This window comes from Parasteatoda tepidariorum, chromosome 9, assembly GCF_982258835.1.
Source record: "Parasteatoda tepidariorum strain Cologne lab strain chromosome 9, Ptep-v5.0, whole genome shotgun sequence".
Classification (NCBI taxonomy): domain Eukaryota; kingdom Metazoa; phylum Arthropoda; class Arachnida; order Araneae; family Theridiidae; genus Parasteatoda; species Parasteatoda tepidariorum.
The window spans coordinates 53,989,710-54,012,627 of record NC_141763.1 but is presented as its reverse complement, the minus strand read 5'-3'; the positions used below and the strand labels follow the sequence as shown (position 1 = coordinate 54,012,627).

Below are 22,918 nucleotides of genomic sequence, written 5' to 3'. Positions count from 1 at the left end.
GCGCACTACAGAAATTGGACCCCTTAATGTTAGTTTTACTTTTTGTGTATTTCACTTTCTCTCGAGAACTTTTTAGACGAATTGAAAATTTTTTGCAAACAATTATACAATTCGTTTATCCTAAGATAATTCCTTGCAAAAATATCTTACTGTAAATATTTAATATTTTATTTAACAATGGTAAAAATAATCTTTAATTGCAAGGTATATAATTATTTTGCGTCATTTTAAAGAATATAATTTTGCATTGCAAAATCTGTTGAGTAGTTTCTGAGAAATTGAATTCCAAAAAAGTCAGATTTTTTAAAATCCTTGCTTAAGCTCTGTAAAATGCTTTGGTCTAAATAAGATTTTTTAAAGTTTCAAACCATATATAGATATTAATCACATTTTAATGTAATGAGCCTTTGTTTGACTTGACTAAGTGCACAGAATAGAGTAAAATAGTAAAAAGCATACACAAAATCTTTAAAAATTTATTTAGTTAAGTTGTTACATTAATTAAAAATATATGCAAATGAATTTAATGTATCATTTATAATTGGTTAAATAAAAGGTTATAAAGCAAGAAACCGAAAACACGAGATGTCTTTCAGAAAAAAAGTGTACAAGTATATCTTGAACAAAATTAAAAAAAGAAACGCCATTTTATATTCTTTTTAAATTAAATTAATCCTCTCCACCCCTTCTACCCACCCAAAAAGAAAAGATTCTATTTAGAAGTTCCAATTTTATCGGAAGTTAAAAGAATCACTCATAAGCTCGCATTTTTCTTGTTTTATTCTTAAAATAACTATTTAAATATTTTTTATATTCATATTCCTATTTCAAATAACCTTGAAATATTTTAGTCGGTAAAAAATAAGCATTTTTTTTTCAATTTAATTCATTTTCAATCAAAGATAAAGATGTAGTTTCGTTATATGCATAATTACATACTTTATGGAGGAATTCGTAGACAGTGTTTTCTTGAAATAGCGATTTAAATTATAGGAAGCGTGCTACAACTGGTAATTAATTTTTTTTTTTCCTCCCAAGGTGTCACGAACTGGAAGTATACTTCTAGAATGATATAGAACTTGTTGTCTGTCTCTTTCTTTCCTAAACAGATTTTATTTGCGTAAAATAGCATAAAAGTTGCTCAAACTACTTCAAGTGGTATGTTTTCGTTTGTTTAACAAAACTCGCCGCATTCGAAGGTCAATAGTGTTTATATGAAAATGTAATACGAAATAATTAAATATGATGACTATTTACGGCTGAATAAGTTTCCAGTCTTGTCGCTATATGAGCCACATAGAAATTTTTAAATAGTATTATGTGTTATTATTAATATTCTAATAATAATTTGAAGAAAAAAATTAATTAATTAATCTTGTTCTAATAATGCAATGCTTAAAGCCACTGATTGTTTCGGTAAGTAATGATGAAAATTATTTTTCAGATAATATTTTCGGTATTTTTAAAGAATGTGTTTATCATTTCGAAGTTTTTTTTTTGTTTATTTATTTTTAAAAAAATAATTTAATGTATTTTGAAAAAAAAATTTACTTTTAGTTAATAATTTTTTTAGAATTGCACTGTTAGTTAAAGTAATAAGGTAATTATTGTTCCTCTTTAATTATTCAATAACAAATATAATAATTTTTAGCCACATCCCACTATTATGTCATGCTCGGTTGGTTTTTTTTTTTTTTGCGAATGTTGAAAACTATTGACCTTTAAGAAAAGCACTTCAAAAATAGTTTTAAATTAAAATCAAAAATCAAAATGTGTTTAAATAGTTAATCTTATATAAAAATTACATAATTAGGACAAGATAAAAGTGGAAAAAACATAAGTCGAGATATTTGTTGTTGAGTTATTTTAGGACCGATTTTATAAACTGAGGAGAAGGGGGAACCATATTGGAATTCGATAAAAGTCCTGGGTACTGATTTTTCCGAAGAAAAAATCAAATTTTACTGGACTATATGTCACGTGGTGAAATTTTAAAAAAAAGAAGGAAAAAAAATAACATGTCAACTCATGTCAAGCCCTAAATAATTTTTTTTTTTTTTTTTGAAAAAGAGTCTTAAAATTTTTTTTTAAATGTTCATGGGTATTTTTGGAATTTATAACTCTTGAAATTCAACATGAATCAAGCTTTAGGAGAATCCCGTCCAAAATTATTACAAATTATTTTAGTTACAAAAAATTATAAAATTGTTTCTCCGTATTTTAGCGCTATGCTCGGGACATGGCTTAGCTTTAAGCTAGAAGACGTTTCTAAAAAATTGACTATAAATATTTACATTTATGGATATTTTCGGAAAATATAACTTTAAATATGAAATCAATTAAAACCAGTTATATGGTGTAAAAACTAACAAAAGAATTTGATAAAATTTATTATAAACATTTCGAAACACATATCGATATTAATTAATCACATTTGAAAGCAATGATCCTTTGTTTGACACACAGAAAAAAGTAGCATAGTAAAAAGCACGCACAAAACCATTGAAAACTTATTTATTTAAGGTATTACATTAATTTAAAAAAATATGCAAGTGAATTTAATGTATCAATTACAGTAGTTACCTAGTTCATAAATATTTATTTGATCTTTTTTTTTCTTAAGATATTTATATATGTGCGAGTGTGTGTTTAAGATAATGTTCTTCCTTTTGCACAATTTCAATATTTTATTCAATTATAGTTTATAAGATTTATTTCTTCAACTGTTATGTTATCATACGAAATGTAATTTTAAATTAAGTGCCTATTACTTTAATTGTAGATAAAAAAGGAAAATATATCATTTGAAATTAACAATTACTTAACCCTTTGACGGTTATGAACGAGTTCAGCTCGCAATCGAATCGTGCCTCATAATGCGCGCAAACGAGTTCCGCTCAGGAGAAAGGTTTTGACCGTAATGGTTAGTAGCGAGCACTACTCGAGTAGTGAAATTTTTCCCCAATGCGCGCTGACGAGCTGAGCTCACTCGCCATTATTATTCTGCATTGATTATGTTAAAAACGAAAAGTACGTAAAAACTGTTATTTATGTACTACCAGGGCCGTCTTTAAACTATTTGAGGCCCTGGGCACATTAGGATCATGGGGCCCCTATGACCTTGAGAAAACACTATTTAGTTACAATAGATAAAGAAAGACAAACAAGGTTCTAAATTTATTTTTATTTAGTTACTAGCTATAAAAAAATAGGAAATATAAAAAATAATCTACAAAAGTAACTCGCTTAACTTAAAATCCTTAGATTAATTCTATGTTGATTGCAAAGGTACCCTTCTAGATTTAAGATGAGCAAAATCGTTAATCACTTCTTCAAAATCTATGGTATTGAGAATATCACATTCTATGGACATCAGCGACAAACTATTTAATCTCTCTTGAAGCATTGTACTTCTTAATTCATTTTTTATTCGTTTCAATTTGGAGAAGGAGCGTTCTCCGCTGCAGTTAGTTACCATCATGCTTAAAAATATTCTCAATGCAATTTCTACGTTAGGAAATGTGTCTTCAATTTTGTTTTGCTTTAATAGATTATATACTTCCTGTACACTGTTAGATGCTTCATTTTCACTCTGAACATTTATTAAGTATTCTTTTAAATGTTGACATTCTATTTCTAACTCTTTTTCATTTACATCTTCGTGATAGATTTGAGAAAATTCTTTGCATCCTTGTCGTATCTCTTCGGAATTCAGAGTTTTTAAGTGAAAAAATAAACTAAAACGTTGACTGACGATCTCATATGAACTTTGTCACTGTTTTAGATGAACACTCAAGGTATCGATTATTGGGAGAAAGGTTTCTACGTTGAATCGCTCTTTTCCATTCAATTGGACTGATGGCGCAGAGCCATCAAAAAAACTCTGCCGTGAGCTTCTACGTCTTGTTCTTTGAGATAGATCCTTGTAGTCAGATTCTGGGTTATTTTCTTTGGCAGATGATTCGAAGTTATGAAATTTATCCCTGAGGTTAGTAATAAAATCATAAAGTGAAGTCAACAAATTGGTTGCAACGTCCAGTGTTATTGTTTCTTTCTGAAGATAATTACTTGTTTTGTCTATTCTTTCCAATATAGTGCTCCAGATTTCCGTCAGTATAATAAATTCTAGATTTCCCATTTTTCTAGACAGACTAAGGGCTTCGTCTCTTGTTTCTCGTGCCTGTTCAGTATCGTTTGCGATGGTGATTAAAGCTTCTAATATTCTTTTATAACCCCCATGCAAAGCACTTACTGCATCAGCTCGGGCTGACCATCTGGTTTGTGAAAGACTCTTAACAACTTTTTTTGAACCTAAATGTTCTGTTAACATATTCCATCTGTGGGTAGAGCCCGAAAAAAAGTTGTACACTTTCTGAACTATTTCAAAAAACTGTGATGCCTCCGGTACACACCCAGCAGCATGGACACCTACCAAGTTTAGTGAATGTCCTGCACATGGTATAAAGGTGGCAAATTCACATTTTTCCTTGATTCTTGTTTGTAGACCACTATACTTTCCCGACATATTTGAAGCATTGTCGTAGCTTTGTCCTCTGCAATCTTTTATGGGAATATCATGTATCTCTAAAAAATTTAAGATGGTCCCCGCTAAATACTTAGATTTATGTTCTTTAATAGGTATAAATTTCAAAAACCTTTCAACAGGAACACAGTCTTTTACGTATCGAATGATGAAAGTTAGCTGGTCAATATGAGACAGATCGGGCGTACTGTCAACGCTTATGGAAAAATATTTCGCTGATTTAACTTCATTTATAATTTTTTTTAGAACCTGTTTTCCCATTACTTCAATAAACTCATTACAGATATTTGCTGATAAATAAGAAATGTTACCCTTTCCAGGATTCCCAAATTTTTTTAAGTGATCTGCAAGAAATGGATCAAATTCACTCAATAATTCCACACAACCCAAATAATTTCCATTGTTTGGAGATCCTAGGATTTCATTGTCGCCGCGAAATGGAAGCCCTCTCGATGCCAAAAATTTTACAACAGCTACAATCCGTTTAAGTACGTTTCTCCAGTAATCCACTTCCTTTTGATGTTGAGATAATAAGTCTATATCTACTCTACCAACCGCTTTACTTCGTGCCAGATAAGTCATCATAGATTGCTTATGTGCTGGGCTATTTTCATGTGTTAAAATTATGTGATTAATATGCTTCCAATCATTACATCCATTCCGAGAGCAAAGATTAACATCAGTTGGGTTAAATAAGCAGCATGAAAAACAAAATACAGAGCATTTGGAAGGCGAATACAGCAACCATTTTCTTTCGACGCTTTCATTGTTCTTTAATTTGCGAATAAATAATGCTTTGTTGAAATATCTCGTTACTAATTTATTACCATCTTTGTATGTTCTGGATGCCTCGGAAAAGTCAGAATCTTTATTTTGAAAATATACTGGTCCCTTACGAATTAAAATTTCGCGATTTATTTCAACAAACTTTTCGTGAAAATAATCGGCGGGATCGTGCGATATTAATTCTTCTGTGTTGGAAAACTGCTGTTCAATTGACACAGTTGGAGTTGTCGGTTTTAGTGAAGTCACTGAAGTCGTTGCACTTTCGTCGTAGGAATAGTCGCTTTCTGATTCAATCTCTTTTTCAAAATTGGAACATGAAGGTTTAGAAATTCCCGCAATTTGTAATTGAGCTGAGTCATCATGTGGAACATTTATGAGTTGATTGCTACTTACAGAAGTTTCTCCAGTAGTAGTAGTAAAATATGATGTTAATTTTGGTAACTTTTCAATTACTTCTTTCTGATGTAGAGCTTTTTTCCTTTTTTCAGATCCACTAGGATATGACCGTTTCGACATTTTATATTATAATTCACTATTTAATTAATTTTATAACGAAAATATTCGCTAACACAAAACAGACAAAACGACGATTTAATCAAACAATACTATTTTTTTTATCAGAGCTCGAGCACAGTCAGTAACAAACTAACAACTACAAACAAAACAAACGCCACAACATCGCAGACAAATACTTGAAGGGAATTCCCGTTCGTCAAGTCAAACGACGATCGGGAATCGGGAATTCTTTTTTTAATTTAATAATTTTTTTTAAAATTGTATTCTTATACTTACATATAGGTATTTAAATTAACCTAAACATACTAATATCGGAAAAACTCATTTTTGAGAGAGAGTGGAGTATTATACCCTGTTTATTTATTAGTTTGATCTTTCTTTTTGACAGATGTCAAATCTGAAATCGATATAACTTTGCAACGACGAACAATATCTTCTTATTTTAATAATATTAAAAATTGATAATAATCATAAGAATAGACACACAACATAAAAGTACCTGTTAAGGACTCAAGCATTTTCCGAAAGTCTTAAGTGGTTTTTATTGCTTCGAGGTAAAATTTAAATAGAAAAACTGAAAACAATGGTTTCTTACCTACCCAATGTTTTTATGTCTAGTGCAATAAAATTGATTGACGAATGAATTTATTTATTTTGAATAGTTTAAAACATACATACAGCCACATATTTAGCCAACACATTTTTTACACCAATAGATATTTTCTGTTTCCCATCACTGACCCATCTGTCAAAAAGTTCAAGCTATGTTGTACAAGGTATAGCTATCCGCATGCGGCAAACTAAAGCTAGTATAATAAGCGTAGGTATTGTAGTAAGTCATTATCATCAGATTTTTCAAAATTAATGTTTTTCGGTAATAATGTATCGGTTATCATTTGGTAATCTGGCAGGAACTAGGGGGCCCCATTCGATCGCGGGGCCCTGGGCACGTGCCCATAGTGCCCAGTGGGGAAGAGGGGCCTGTGTACTACGAATACTTTAAGAAATTTTTAAAACGCGTGAGGCGAGCTATCTATCGCATCCAGAGATGCCAACTTGCTCCGCTTTGTAAAATAGTATTTTCTAGTGATAGCGAATGTCAAGTTACTTTCAGTTTAGTATTTTTCCTTTTAAGTAATTTTTTCACCACTAAATATCAAAAACTATAAGTAACATATAAAATGCAACGTTAGAGCAACAAAACAATCTACCGGTTACTCTATTAAAAAAATAGGCGTAACTGTCCTTCTCCAATGAAATTTACTACATAATAATTTGCTACCACTTTATTATAACAATTCCAGAAGACGGGAGCAGTTGGCATCGCCAGAGAATGGTGACATTTTCGGAAGAACGGAGGTGGAAAACAGATGCCACTTTCGACTACTGTTTGCACGTAATACTGCGCGAATTCGAATTAATGAAATTCGAATAATGAATTCGATTAATGAAACGAAAACTGCTCATTTCCCTGACCATCAAAGGGTTAATAATATTTAATATTACTTATATTTGCGCTTTACTGCGATTTTGTGGACATTTTAGTTACGTATAAATCGGGGTCAAATATTTCGACCTCCAACTCGACATTTCTGCTAACCTTACCTTACTGTGCAGTTAACAAAAAATGTATGTATTCAGATAACTTTTTATTTATGAGTGCCCCCCCCCTCCAGACTTTCAGTCACGTACAATGTAATATTCCTCTCAAATGCCCCTACTATGCTAATTTTATTTTTATCTAAAATATGCCTTTCTAGAAAAGAAAATTTCATTTTTAGAATTTTTTTTTTATTTATTCTTAACTTGAAGACTATAAAATTATCTATATAACCTTACTTTTCCTACAACGCAGAAGTCTGAATCGGAAAAATTTTTTTAATTGTGTCTGACTGATTAGTGAAACTTTAGCAACATTCTATGTTTTACTAAAAAGTCTCAATTTTTATACTGTAAAAAAGTAGCTCGGACTGCTACAATGCTTCATTCAATCTCGAATTTTGGGTCGCGTTCAATTCAACGATATGCCGTTTCATCGACAAATCATTAGGTCATTTCGTCAAAAGGGTTAATTCATCGACAAGCCATTTCGTCGACAGGTATGTGCATTAATTTCGACTGGCTATCATTTTCACTAACATCTTTAATTGATGTGTCCTTTCTATATTAAGTGTCTACGAAATTGTTCATTCCTTTTTATAATTGACTTCAAAGCAAAGTTAAGTAAAAAAAAAATAGCAGAACTTCTATGTCAAATATTTGTTGCTTTAATTATGGTAAGATGGCAGCACTAACAAATGTTTAGACTTTATCTTAAATATATCGATAAATAGCTGACTTAATTCATTGAAATTAAAAAGAAACGATAAATTGTATCGAGTTTGATAAAAATAATCGATTTACTAATCGATTTTTTTGTTTTCGTTTTATGTGAATCATGTGTATTATCTGATCTATGATTATGTGAAAAAATATTATTGTTCTCTTTCTTTATGTCAAATAATTGAAATTTCACTTTCGTGCTAGTGAAAGGAAAACAATGAATTGGGAATATCCCTCGCTTATCAGTAGTCTTTAGTCTTATTGCATTAAAGGTTCGCAATCAAGTTTTTTTTTTTGTTTTACTCTGAAAAAAAAGTTAAGTCTTTCCTATTAATTTTATTTTATACTCAAATGTGCGCGTCAGATGATACATGTTTACTTTCAAAATTTAATTGATGTTATAAGTTATGCAACAACATTAACATCGTTAATGTGATGCAATAACTGTAACAGCTTTTCATGAATAATTGATTAATTTTACTTAATGATTTAGAAGCATATTGTTTAATATTTAGCTGTTATGCAAATGATAATAGTTTTTATCTAGATTCACTATTTAAATAATTTTAAGGATTAATTTTCATTAAAGTCATTTTCTAATAAACTTATTTATCTACAATTTTTGTTGTTTGTTTATGCACTGCTTTCTTTGAAAATGGTAAGTATATGATTTTGAAATTCATTTCTAAAATAATTTTATCTTCTGATCATTAGAATATTTCTTTAAACTTGTTTTCATGAATTACAATTGAAATTAATTTGACTAATGGATATATATAATCGTCGAAGTTCAACATCTTGTTGTTTTTCACAAAAAATAAATTTAACGACCCATGCGAAATAAATTTAACTCCAATTTTATGCGAAGTCTCAGCTAAAAATGATTTTCACTCTATAAAAGCTAATTGATTTGTGTACATTCATTTAATGTGACTCAAAAATTTTTCTGAGATAACTAATCTTTACAATTGATTATGAAAACTTGATAGCTATTTTTTCCATTTGCTCTACATTACTGTGTTTACAAAATAATGACATAACTTTGTAATTATAGGTGTCAGTTTTATCTCCCCAAAATGATGCTTGAAGTGACAGAAATGGATGATGAACAAGTATAAAAGATATTTTTTATTTACATATTAAGTATACTTTCATTATATGGTTTCTAAGATTCAAATATTTTAAGAGCTATTTGAATTTTAGAATCTATTCAGACTGTCTTAAGATTCTATTTATAGTTTTTATTGATTTATTTTTGCTAGAAATTAATAAAAAATGATGCTTGAATTGACAGAAATGGTATGAAAGATACTTTGTACATTAAGTAGTATTTTAATTATATGGTTTCAAATATTTTAAGAGTTGTCTGAATCTATTCAGAATGTTTTAAAATTCTTTTGTTAGTTTTTATTTATTTGTTTACTTATTTAAATATTTTTTTATTAAAAATTACTATTAACAATTCTTAAAGTGACAGAAATTATTTGTGAACAAGTATGAAAAAAAAAATTTTATGTTAAGTAAAATTTTTATTTTATGGCCTCTATGTTTCTAATATTTTAAAATTCTATGTCTGAAATCTTGACGATTCTTTTGGTTTGTTTTTGTAATTTTTTATTTATTTATTATTAAAAATTAATAAAAATGATGTTTGAAAATACAGAAATAGGGTAAACAATATATTTTACATTAAGTAACACTTGTATGGTTTCAATTACAGGGTTCATTGATCAATTCATTGTTTCCGTATCTTTTTTTCCCCATGTGTATTGTCTTGTTTTAACAGTTCTATTGCAAATGCTATTCTTATAATGTCCCATTGAGATAATTTTTTAAACTTATGAATTTTCACCTCTATCATTCAGAAAATCTACCGACATATTAAAAATAAAAATTATTTCATTTTGAGAAGAAATATAGTAACTCCTTATGCTAATGATGACATATAATATAAGAGTTTGTTACAGTTACAATAAAAAAGCTAAAACAGCGCGTTTGATGTTTAAGCATCAGCTATTGCAGGGCTGTCCAACTGGCTGCCTGCGGGCCGCATGTGGCCCGCCAATTTCTTATTCAGGCTGATCGGCCTCAGTTTTCCCATTAAAATGTAAGCAAATTGTTTTATAATCCTTCTGTTCCATTGTTTTATAATTAATAATTCAACTATTAATTGTTATTGTATAAGAGGTAAGAGGTTATTGTTCAACTTTTTCAAACTGCGGCTCGCCAGGTGATCAGTGGCCGGTATTCTGACCCGTGGGTTCTTTACAGTTGGACAGCCCTGAGCTGTTGAAAATGTTAAAGCTTATGGTGTTTTCGGTTCAAGGTACTGTTTCAAAAGTTTTAGAAGGGCAAAGTGGTACCAATAAAAGCAAAATGGAGCCGCAACCAGTGCCAACATTTGCAGAAGGTTTCAAAACCTTTTAAACAATTGGCATATTTATACTAGTGTGCAGAGAATAAGCAGCACTCTGTCAAAATTATTATTATTTTATTTATTTTTTTATTTGATTTATCATTTATTTTATTTATTAATTTATTTATTTTTATTTTATTTACATTATTTTTAATTACTTAATTAATTTTTCTTCCACTGGGAAGAAAAGAGTGTACTCGAACTAAAATGTTAAAATATTTGAAATAAATCTTCTAAACATTCTTTTGCATTGTAAGTACTTTGGTATTATGCAAATAATTTTTTCAATCGATTTTTTTCTTTTAGTAAACTTATTCATCTCAAAGTATGTTATCTCTTTGTTACTTTTAATGCATTTTCTAGTCGTTACTTATTGTTTTATGTTGATTTCCCGTATTCATCGTGCTCATTGAATAGTTTCCATGAGAAAGGATTGATCAAGGTTCTACAGTATTTTAAGAGCTGTGTGAAATCTAAATTCTCAAATCCATTGTGAATGCTTTAAGATTCTTTTGATAAATTTTGTTAATTTGTAATTTTTTACTTTATTTATTTGTAGTTTTATTTTATTTATTTACTTTTTGTTAATAAAAATGAAAATTTTAATTTAAATTTTTATGTATTGCAATAATTTTAAATTTAATATCCTTAAGACTAAATTTTTAAAATTTAGCGGTCAGTGGTTTAAAATTAATTTAGCGGTTTTTAAAATTTAACGGTCAGGTGTCAATTTTCAAATTTCGGCCTGGATCTATTCAGTTAAAATGTTCTTGACAATTTCTGACATTGAGACTGGAGGGCTCGAATCATGGTATACTTGCCCATAAATGAAAAGGCCCGGGTTTAAATCTTGATTTATGTTGATTACAAAAGTGACATAAATATCTTTTTTGTTAAAACCAAGAATGGCAAGCTTTTTCCAACTCAAGTGGGAAAAAAAGATCTTTTTCAAAAAGAAATATCAATTATTAAAACAATTTTCTAAATAGCTTATGTTTGCAAGCTAATTCATATAATAATATTAATTTCTAAGCTATTTAATAAATCATGTTCAATTATGTTACACATCACAATTGGAGAGAAAGATAAATTTGATGAGTTTGTTTAAGAAACTTAAATGACTGTCCTTTAATATTTGTATATAAGTATATGCTGTATCATAAAACCTTATTTTATAATTATGTAGGGAATTATTATTATATAATAAAGTTTTATTGTTACTAAATTAACAAATCACATCCTAAATGTAAACACTACTACTAATTACATATTGAATTCATAATTACAAATAGTATAGGTGATAATTTTTTAATCAAATATTGATAAGTATGAATATTCAAGCAAATTTAAATAATATGATGTAAATTTTAAAATTTTATGTAGAATTTTAAAATTTATAATCCACCTATATGGTGGATATAATTTATAATCCACCTATATTTATAATCCATCTATATAGATAAATAATACCAAAATAAAAAATTTTCTTTTAAAATTGATGTGAAAAATAAGGACAATGTAATTTTCCTGGTAGTATATTAATTTATTTAAATTTAAACTTTTTTTTAGTATTATCTTTTTTTCTTTAATGATCTTATTGCTAAACAATTGCATTGGTTATTTTTTGTTTCTTCCATTTTGCCCAATTTCTACTGTTTTTTTTTTTTTTTTTTTCCTTCCCCTAGCTTCTAAACAAAATGCCCATCCTATGTTAAACAGATCCTAGATTGTAATATCCTTTCCATTGGACATACCATGCAAAGTTTTCCTCTCCGTGTAATATATATATGCTAATTAGTTTTATAAATAAGTTCTGCATGAAGGCAAGATTATCTTGGGGTCTTCTGATTGTCTTCTGAGTTGATTTTTAAATTACAAGACTACAATATTGATCATTGTTAGCTGTAAATGAGAAATGATACAGCTATTAAATGCAGGGGATTAAATAAAATAAAGTCTTTTACATCTCTGATTTTTATGAAGCTGTAAATCATATTTTATATTATTATTGTTGTAATTATGCTTCAACAAGTTAAATCAACAATAATTAACAACAACACTAAATTAAAACATTCTTATTTAGTGCAATAAATATATTAAAATGCTCTTTCTTTTATAAGATATTTAGTTAGTTTGCTATAAAGTATTTAGCTTCATCACAAGGTATTAAAACACTTTTCTTTTTCTTCTTATTTGCAGTTATATATTGATTTGAGGGTACAAACTCCTATAAAAGAAGCTGGCAATTATGTTAGTTATGAAATTGCTTTAGAAGTAAGCATGAATTTTTATGTGTATAAATTTTTTTTCTTTTGCGCAATTAAGTTTGTTATAATAATTTTTTCTGTATATACGTCAATGCTTTTAATATCCCTGGACCAACTGCCTAGAAATGATGGAAGATATTGGGCAAAAAGTGTTTGACTACCATCAATGGGAAATGGAAAAGAAAGTGTGGATGGTAACAGAATTCTAAAATATTGATAGTGTGCTAAGGAAGTTATGCAGTTCGTGTATTTACGAGTTATAAGAGAAAATAGTTCAAATAGCCAGAAGTTTGCTTAAGTTGGAATGACTTGCTGAACTTTGTTGAACAACATGCAAACATTTTTTTTGCCAGAAATCTCATGTGAAGGATTTCAAGAACACAACACATGTTCTTTGTGCAGACAGAAGCTGCTAAATTGTGTGATGATTTTCTTATTGCTGACATCTAAATTGTAAAAGTCACACATTCGTATATATATAAATTTTTTATTTATTTTTTTACAGACCAATGATCCTTCCTTTTCATTTCAAAAAAGTACTACACGTAGGCGATACTCTGAATTTGTTTTGTTAAGAAAGCTTCTAAGAAAACAGTTCCCACCACAGTGAGTATATTAGTAACTCTTTTTAAATTCCAGTTATTTGTTGCTATGATAATTTGTACAAAATATTATACCTCTTTTATTTTATTTTTCATTAAGATTGTTTTAAAGTAATATTTATGTTTATTTCTAAAAAAAAATGTGTGTTCAGTTTTTCTTTCATACATAGTATTTATAGTCTGGTATAATTCATGAAAATCTTGAATAAAACTTTTTTAGAATGCAATTTGTAATAAATTATTGTACGAATGAGTTTTGTGTTTTGAACTATTACAACTTATCTGTAAATAAGAATGTTATTATTCTTGTGTTTGGATATTATTATTAGAATCTTAGTTTAGTTTCTTAAGAAATTTGTTTTTTCATCATAAATATTTATTATAAAATTTTTCGTGTTTGGATTATTCATTATTTATTTGGATAAATCTCATTCTAGCTCTACCCTTTTAATTTATGTGCTATTTTAAAAGTTCAAAGCCTCAGTATAGCCATTAGATTGTAGTAGAAAACATGACATGTATTATGTAGTTATTATGTTTTAAAAATAATAACATGCTCACATATTTATGTGTTTTCTTTCTTTCTACTTTATAAATATTCAGGGTAGTATTTAGAAACTAAGAATTTAAAAGTAACATAATTTGGTTCTAAACAGTTGTCGGCACTACAGTACTATCAAATCTAATGCTCAAAATTTCCAATTTCTCTACCTTTGTACAAATAATTACAATTAAAATTTTGTTAAGATATTTAAGATTTAGTGTGTAGCAAAATTTTGTGCTGTCTTATTTTGATTACTTTTAACTTATTCTTTTATGACTTCTCCATTGAACAAATGTGTTTTCTTTCTTTTCAGTAGGCTTCCACTTTTACCACCTAAAGATCTATTTAAAGATACCTTTGATCTGAAACTCATAAAAGATAGACAAGAGGCTTTACAAGAATTTCTTAGAAAGTAATATAAATTATTCAATTACTACACTGTACATCTTCTTAATGCTTTATATCTGAGCTTTGGCATTAATAGTTGAAATGGTCCCTCCAGACTTTATCATAACCTGATGAATGATATTTAATGAGAGCCTATCTTCAGATTCCTCTGAAGAGGTTCAAGAATTTTCTTTTGTTCTTTGGTGTCCTTATAATTTATTTTCCATCAAACTTTTGTCTTGCTCTTCAGATTTTTAGAAGGGGCTCAAAAAATTTCTGCTGTCTTTGATATCCTTTTAAATTTTTTTCTTCACAAAATTCTGTCTTTCATCTTTGTATTCTCTATAAATATTTTTTCTTAAGATCTGAAATATTTTTTTTTCCTTTTATGTCTTTGAAAATTAGGTTTAAAGAAAATCCAAATATTATTTCAAGAAGTTCATCTATAATGCTGAAAAAGTAGATCAAATAGGTGTTTTTGTGTTGAATAAAACTAAAGCTTCAGAAAAAAAAAGGTCTCTTAAAGTTGGCCAAATATCCATATTTTTCATTGACAGGGTAGCTTTCTACCCTATCCAGTCAGATCATTGGCATTCTACTGTAATATGTTTTTTCCCAATTATACTTTGTGCAAATGATATTTTAATCATTTGTTTTTGAGTTATCAAGTTAGCACTATTGATTAATTAAAAGAGTTTTATTAAATCTATAAACCCCTTAGAACTTTTGCCAGATATAATATTCATCAAAATAGTTATCAATGATTTTTTTTTTCTATTTTGAAAAAAAAAATATTTTAACTACTAGAAAACAGTCAGATTTGGTTTAAATAATAATTTATTTTGTGCTAATATTTTCCCTTTTAAATGAGTTGATTATATTGTATTTTTCAGCTACTGTAAAAGTGTTACAAGTTTTCACATATTGTGTGTATTGTGATAACATATTGTGTGAAATTAATATATGGAATAATATCATTAATTTGTAAAAGTAAAACAAAATCCTTCCTTAAGAATTAAATTTATTTTATTGATTAACTGAAAAGATTAATTATCTTTGCACCTGTTGAAAAAATGATAAAATGCTGATAGTATGTGATTTGTTATCTGTCATAAGTTGCCATTGTTTATTATTTTATTTGCTATTTTTATCTTAATTAATGCTTCATTGTTGTGAATGCATTTAAAAGTTCAAAAACAATTTTTTTTATTTGCGTAGACAATTCTATGTTTTTTGTTACATATATATTTGTTATAGACTTTGAAAGATCGTTGTTTTATCATCACTTAATTAATCGAAATATTGATTGAAGTTTCTTGAAAATTTAATATATTAAATGTCTTTGCCTTTGAAGCAACATATAACTATAAGTTTTAAAAAATTTCTAAATTTCTGACTCTTTAATTTTAGAGGGGTCAATAAATTTTGTCAGGTGTTCTCTATTAATCTAATCTCTTTTCTCCAGCCTGCTTTGGGTATCTAGTAAAACTTGGATTTATTACCCAACCAGTTATTATAACATTTGTGCGAAAAAAAATGTAAAAGAATAATAAATTTTATAATTTTCAAACGAGCAATGTTTTATTAGACACCATTTTAAAAAAAATTATTGTGTGCTTATATAAATAGAAAACATGTTCTAAATTTCAGAATTTTTTAAAACTGAATCTTAAAAAAACTTTTTGAGACTGTTGGGGTGTAGATGAAAACGTCGTTTTCATTTAATTTATTTAATTATTTTTTTTTTAATGTAAGATGTTCTGTTGATATTTTACTAAAAGGATGGTATATGAAATAGAAAATGCTTTAACCAGCATTGTTCAATTTTTTAAAAAATGAACATTTAACTTAAAGAAATAAATGTTAGATGTGAGAAGGGGGCACAAGCAGACACTAACAGAATTCTTTATAGTAGATATATTTTAAGTTGATAGTTAACCGTATCATAGGAAAAACTATTTTACATTTAGAAACAACAGTTATTGCAAAGCGGAGTTAGTGAGTAGCAGCTAACAGTGCCTTTGTATGAATATGTATGAGTCATTTTTAGATTTCCCTAAAAAAAATTATTTGAAAAGTTTTATATAAAAATATCTTTCTACTGTGAAAATAATAATCCTTGATGTTATTGATATCATTTTATTTTTAAAATTCTCATTTTAAAAAAAAAAATTCTTATTGTGTTACTTGCTTTTCTTAAAATTTTGTTTTGCGCAAAATTTTTAAGTTTTCTTTTGATGATGGTGATTTCATCTATATACTGATTTTTTGAAGCTTTGTATATTTGCGTGTTTGGTAATTTATTAATATTTTTTTTTAAAGTTTTGTAAAAAGATATTTTTTATCATTCAGAATAGAAAAATCTTTGATGAAAATTATTGTATTTTTTTTTTAACAAAGGTTAGTTTAAATAAGTTGTTGATTAGCTTTATAATTTATTTTCATTTAGGTTTCTTTTGAATTTTGAAAACCTTATTAAATTGTGTATGTTTTTTCCCCAGATTAGTGGCTGATAGATTGTACTTATCTAGTAAAGCTCTGCATTTATTCTTGCAAAGTACTTTTTCTCTGTCTAAAATAAAAGACATAATTGAAGGCAAAGCTACAGTTAGTGAGATACAGACTTCTTTGTCAGACTTTTATAATAGGTAATTTTATACCCTAATTATTACATCTAAATAATAGAAATTGAATTAATTTTATTTCAGAATATGTAATATTTGAATTATAATTAATGAAATCAATGTAACCAAATAAAATGTTTATAAAATTTGACATTCACATAGAATGATTAATACTGAAACATTTTTAATTAAATTTAAAACTTTATACAAGGTGTTTCAAAATTCGACCAACAAATTTAGAGTAATGATGTGTATTAAGAAGATAAAAACTTACTATAAAACATGAAGTTTCAAACTTTGTTAATAGAGAATATAGCAATCAAATACACTAAGACAATTAATGTTCTAAACATAAGGTTTTTAGAAGATTGTTGGGCAAAAAGGTGCAGTAAGCCCGTTTCAAGATCCTTCTGGGTCTTTAAATGTTATTTTTTCTTTTATACACAGTGCCTGTATAGTCATGTGAAAATAGTAGTAGCCTGTATAGTCATGTCTCCTTTTGCGATTCAACTAGAGCAATGGCAGTCACTATGATTACGAGAGTTAACTATTTGAAGTACGGTTGCTAGATCAGTATTTAAGACAGGTTTTGTCTCAGGTTGGTGAGAGGAAGTAAATCAAAGGAGAGAGAGAAGCTCACCTCTTTGAACTGTGCTATTTCTTGTTTCCATAGCAGCAGACAGCCTTAAACTTTATGGCGAGGGCAGTTCTTTGTATGGACTAATTATACCAACCCTTGAAAGACCAGTTTATATTATCTCTATATAAAATAATTTGGACCAGGGTGTTGATTGATAATATATATAATAAATATATGGGTGATTCTCACAAAATATGACAATTCGGACCAAAAAATTTCTTCACATTTAAAGTCTTAAAAATAATCTAAAATTTATTTTATATACTCCTTTAGCTACACTTATTAATATCTTATAGACAGCAGTGTAGCTTATTGACATTTGCTCGAGAAAAAAAAAATGAAATAGAAATTCACCAAATCTTGAATGCCAGGAAAATGACATATTACCTTAAAAGTTTAAAAAACAGTCATTTTAAGTTAATAGTAAGTAACTCAACTTAAGCCTTTATGTTAGATGGACCATAAATTGCTTAAATTAATTCTTTTTATCCACTGTAGAAAGAAACAAAAAAAAATTGTTGCTGATATGTACAGAATAAAATTGTGTATAATAATCAATCATTAAGTAAATAAATAACTTTGATTACATCCAAGCATATTACAATCATACATGAACTTGGTATTATGTTAATATTTGCTTTCCCTCTTTACAGTATTAGCAGATAAAAAGAATTTCTGGTAACACTTCAATGTCCTGGGATTCATAAGCCAGGAAAATGACAGCCAGGATAATGACAAATTTGCCATTTTATAGCATATAACTCTACTTTAATTTAATATTTTGGCCGAAGACGATTATATTCTGCAGAAAACAACAGTATTTCTTAAAATAACTCAGAGAAATCTATGTAGTTTTTGTTATTAATGATTTCAAGAAGCCAGGAAAATGACAGCATAAAAACTTACTCACCTTGAAAAATTTTTTGAAATAGATTTTGAGCCAGAAAATTGGTTCTTTATTCATGCAACAAGACATGTTCAGATAGGAGGGTATCTAATCAATCTATTAACATAAGATATTGAATCCTGGCGCTATCTATTTTGGTTATAGATCACTAAATAAAAGTAGCCAGGAAAATGACAGATTTTCATGGGACAAACAAATTATTGACAGAAAAAATTATTTTAAACAAAGTTTTAGTAAACAATACCCTCTGCGTACATTCTAGAAATGCTTACATAGGATAAGATAAAAAAAATTTGATTTTTGAAAAATGTATGGGAAGTTTTGAAGCTAGTTATATTGTTTGGGACATGCCAGGAAAATGACATTTTGATATTCAATTAAATTTTTTAGGTATACAAAACAGTCAATGCTAGTGCAAAGTCATTTTAAAATGCTAACAGCAATGCTATGTATTAATTTTTTTTTTAAAAAAAAGTTCTTTTAATATTAGATCTTGGAGCAAGGAACAGTGAATTGTCATGTTTCATGAGAATCACCCATATACATGCATACTTACAAAGCAAAATATTTTTTTCACTTTAAATAACTACAACTTTAAATGTAGTTATGTAGAACAATTGTGTTCACAATGTAGTAACATCTTTTCTTGCCGAATTTATGCAGTAAATCTGCAGCACAGCTTTCATAAATCGGAATTTATTGGCGAGATATGACAAACAAAAATCGCTATTGTAAAAATTCAGTTTATTCTAACAGATATGTTAGTAAAATTTTACGTTTCCAAAACTTAATTTGAATCAACAATGATATTAAAAAAAAGTTGAATAATTCCTTATAGAGTATAAGTCTGTGATCAATAATCAAAAAAAAAAATTTTTTTTTTATTCTTTGTATTGTTTCCACTACTCGGTTTCATAATTTTGATTAGAAATAAGATTGGTGATGTTTTAAAACGGAGTCAAAAAATTTTTCCCTGTGTTAATAATCTAAGATTATGAAAAATAATCTGCAAATGCTATGATAACTTGCAGCGCCCTCTGCCGTGTTGGAGGGTTTCTCTTAACGGGCCTGCAGGTATTGATATGAAATTCCCTGTATTTATTTCCTTCTATAACCAGTGATAAAAGGTGATAGTGTCTTTGTTAGGTTGTTTTTCTATTGTTTTTGAAATTCATAAAATAATGTCCGTAAATTGCCAAGCTAACTTATTACGGAACTACTCTTTAATTAAATAATATTCATGTATAGAGTGAGAGAGAACTAATTTTACTTAAATTCCAAAATCAATATAGCTTAGATTTAATCTCACATAGACAATATGTATTAGGTTAGTTTTTTATTTCTCAGTATTAAAGTTATCCACCAAGTTTTGAGGTAAAATTATGTATATATGAAGTAGAATAAGAAATAATTGTAGATTTAAAGAAACAGCAGATAGTGATTATAAATTAACAAAACCCATTTGGGAGTGGGTAAAAACCCTGTGTGAAAATCTTGTTGTCAAACTGAAATGTAACTTAAAAGAGAAACACTCTTTTTAATCGCAAAATTATTTGAAATTCATTGGCATGAAATTGTTTAATATTTATTGTGTTCGTGTAATAGGTGTAACTTTTTTAAATGTTTAGTTTATGTCGAATTTTATTTTTTAGTTTTCCTCCAACAGAAGAGGATGGTTCTAACAGCCATTGCTCTAGTGACTGTTTCTCAGATGAAAGTAGTTCAAGTGCTTGTGCAATAATTAAACCATCTTCCGAGTCAAATCTGAACTCTTCTTTAGATCATAAAAAAGTGAGTTTCTGTGATCAAGTTACTGTGGCTGAAGTTCATACTCCATGAAATTGTGTTCCCGTAACTATATTGTGTATATTATGACATAAATACTTTGTATATGAATTTTATTAATATTACCTTCAGGGTATTCTGTATACCCTTGTACAAATTATCATTTTTAGTTATTTATTTTCATTCTTCATGGTGAATTATATTTTTGAAGCTAACTTTATCTGCTTTTGTCAATTAAGCTTTGGTTTTTATGTAAGATTTCTTTATCCCTATTAATTAATAAAAATGAATTATTTTCTTTTCAAAACTGGTTAAGTATTAAATAAACTTATAAAAAAAAGATGAAAGAAATTTACATGATAATTTTTTTTGGGAAACTCAATTTTTCTTTTCTATAAGAATTACATCCAATATTGTGATGTAAATGTATTTATAAAACCTAAATAATTAAAAATCTTATGCGATGAACAATTTTCAGTAAAAAGTATTTATTTCCCTGTTTTTTAAATATCGACTATAATGATGTAAAATAACTTTGACTTTTTAAAAATTGCTTGATATTTACTCATGCTGACTTAATTTCCGATTTTTTTATTTTAAAATAGGATAATTTATGCTCGGTATTAAGGTTTTTTTCATTATTATTATTTATTGCTTTCACTATTAATAGTGTTACAATTATATGAAAATATTTAAAATAATTATTGAACCTTTTCAATTAAAAGTTTTTAGTTCTTTGGACAGTATTAATCTTTTTAAGAAAATATATTTATTTTTCAATGTATACTTTCTGATCTGTTATAAAAATATTTTTATTTTAAGATTACTTTAAAAATTATTTGTTACAGTAAAAATTCTTTTTCTGGTTCATAAAATCTTTTATATATATTAATATATTCTCCATTTTCTTTTTTTTTTTTATTTTTATAATTGTTAAATTAACATTTTGTTTTTAGATAATTTAGTAATCTTAACACAATGCATGTCTAGTATGATGGAAGCATTATTTTGATTTGATAATATAATTACTCGAGAGCCAAAAATTTTTTCATTAACATTAAGATTTGATCAAAAATTTTAAAGGCAAATATTTATTTTTCATTATTCTTTTAAGTTTCATCAAATATTAAATAAACCGTTTCAGATTTTATTTTGTTTATGATTGCAAATATGATTGATTTTTGTTTCAATCATTTTGTATTAGCATTTATTATTCTGTATAATATTGACTTTATATGTAATATGTCTCAAATGCTCATATTTTAACAAATAAAATATTTGTTGTATTTTGAAATTCTCTTTATTGTGTAATAACAGCCTGCTTCTTAAAATATAAGTTCTATGAAATCTACAACTATGTTAAAATTAGTGAGTTTAAAAATGTATGTAAAAATAAAATAATTTAGTACAATTCAATCATTATCTGTGGGGTATTCATCATACATTTATATACAGATTGCCAAACTTTCAATAAAAAATGATTCTTCTTCATTGTTATTTTAAAAAGTTAAGATTTTTTTGTATATTTACATATAGAATTTATTAAATGAAAAGAAAATTCATTGTAATTATTTTTGGTATTTTATAAATTATGATTTATGCATGATATAAAATAAATGTGTTAATTAACACTAAACATACCAACACTTTAAAATACAATAACTGGTATTTTAACCAGTTATGGTACGTTTAGTGTTAATTAATAATGGCTGCTTATGTAGCTATTGATAATTTTAAAAACAGTTTCTATCGTTAATTATAATTAAATTATACATTTGGGATAGATAAATATTTTCGATGCATGATCATCTTTTAAAATTGTATCTTGAATTTTAGTTTTTCTAAAAATAGCAGTCAATAATAATCAGTTACGTTTAAGAAAAAGAACCCAATATATAATAATACAGCAGACACTTTAAATATTTATTAAAAACGTTTGCAATGCAGAAAATTAAAAGAAAATTATTTTCTATTCATGTTCATCTTTAAAATACTTTTTTAAGCTAAACTTTGTTTTCAAGTTGTAAATTTTTCTTAAATTGCAGTCATAATATAATGAAAACTAATATAATAAAATAATATAAAATCTTAATACATAGTGATTTAATGCAATTTTCCTAAATTTATTAAAATTATTTATGCTTCAAAACTTAATTTTTGAAATATTTTCTTTTTCTATTTTAAGTGATTTTTCACTTTTGTTTGCTTTTTATTTGTAAATTTCTGAGTTATTTGCTTCTTAAGTAGTAACTTTATATTTAAATGGCAGTCATTATTAGGAAAAAACTAGTATCTAAAGGAAGCCAAATATGTAATAATGCTATAGACACTTAAAATTTATAAAAAATTTGCAACATGAAGCTTTTAATTTTTTAGTATAAATAATTGTTTCTCGCTATAAATTTTATTCCTCACACTCTGCTTTTCAGTTGTAAATTTTTAAGACATAGACTGCGCTGGGGACGGTTAGTATATGTCCCCCTCAATAACTAGAAATCTCAAAAAATCCCCCTGATATTTCATATAAATTTTTAAAAAATTATGAATCATTATTGATTTAAATTTAGATAAATTAAACA

At 27.2% G+C, this 22,918-nt stretch overlaps 1 protein-coding gene across 6 annotated transcripts; it reads left to right on the top strand.

Annotated features, from left to right (window-relative positions):
• The first annotated feature begins 1,189 nt into the window (after positions 1-1,189).
• LOC107444387 (sorting nexin-10B) lies at positions 1,190-21,625 on the top strand. 6 transcript variants are annotated; one of them, XM_016058508.5, is made up of 7 exons: positions 1,190-1,416; positions 9,222-9,279; positions 12,783-12,857; positions 13,356-13,456; positions 14,310-14,408; positions 16,885-17,031; positions 20,207-21,625. In XM_016058508.5, the coding sequence occupies exons 2-7, from the start codon at positions 9,244-9,246 to the stop codon at positions 20,391-20,393; spliced, it is 645 nt and encodes a 214-aa protein (XP_015913994.3). In that variant the 5' UTR covers positions 1,190-1,416; positions 9,222-9,243; the 3' UTR covers positions 20,394-21,625. The 6 variants fall into 6 exon arrangements, with proteins under 6 accessions (XP_015913994.3, XP_087007971.1, XP_042896312.2 ...); XM_087151845.1 differs by lacking the exon at positions 1,190-1,416 and adding an exon at positions 7,528-7,944; XM_043040378.3 differs by lacking the exon at positions 1,190-1,416 and adding an exon at positions 8,180-8,825.
• Positions 21,626-22,918: the final 1,293 nt, after the last annotated feature.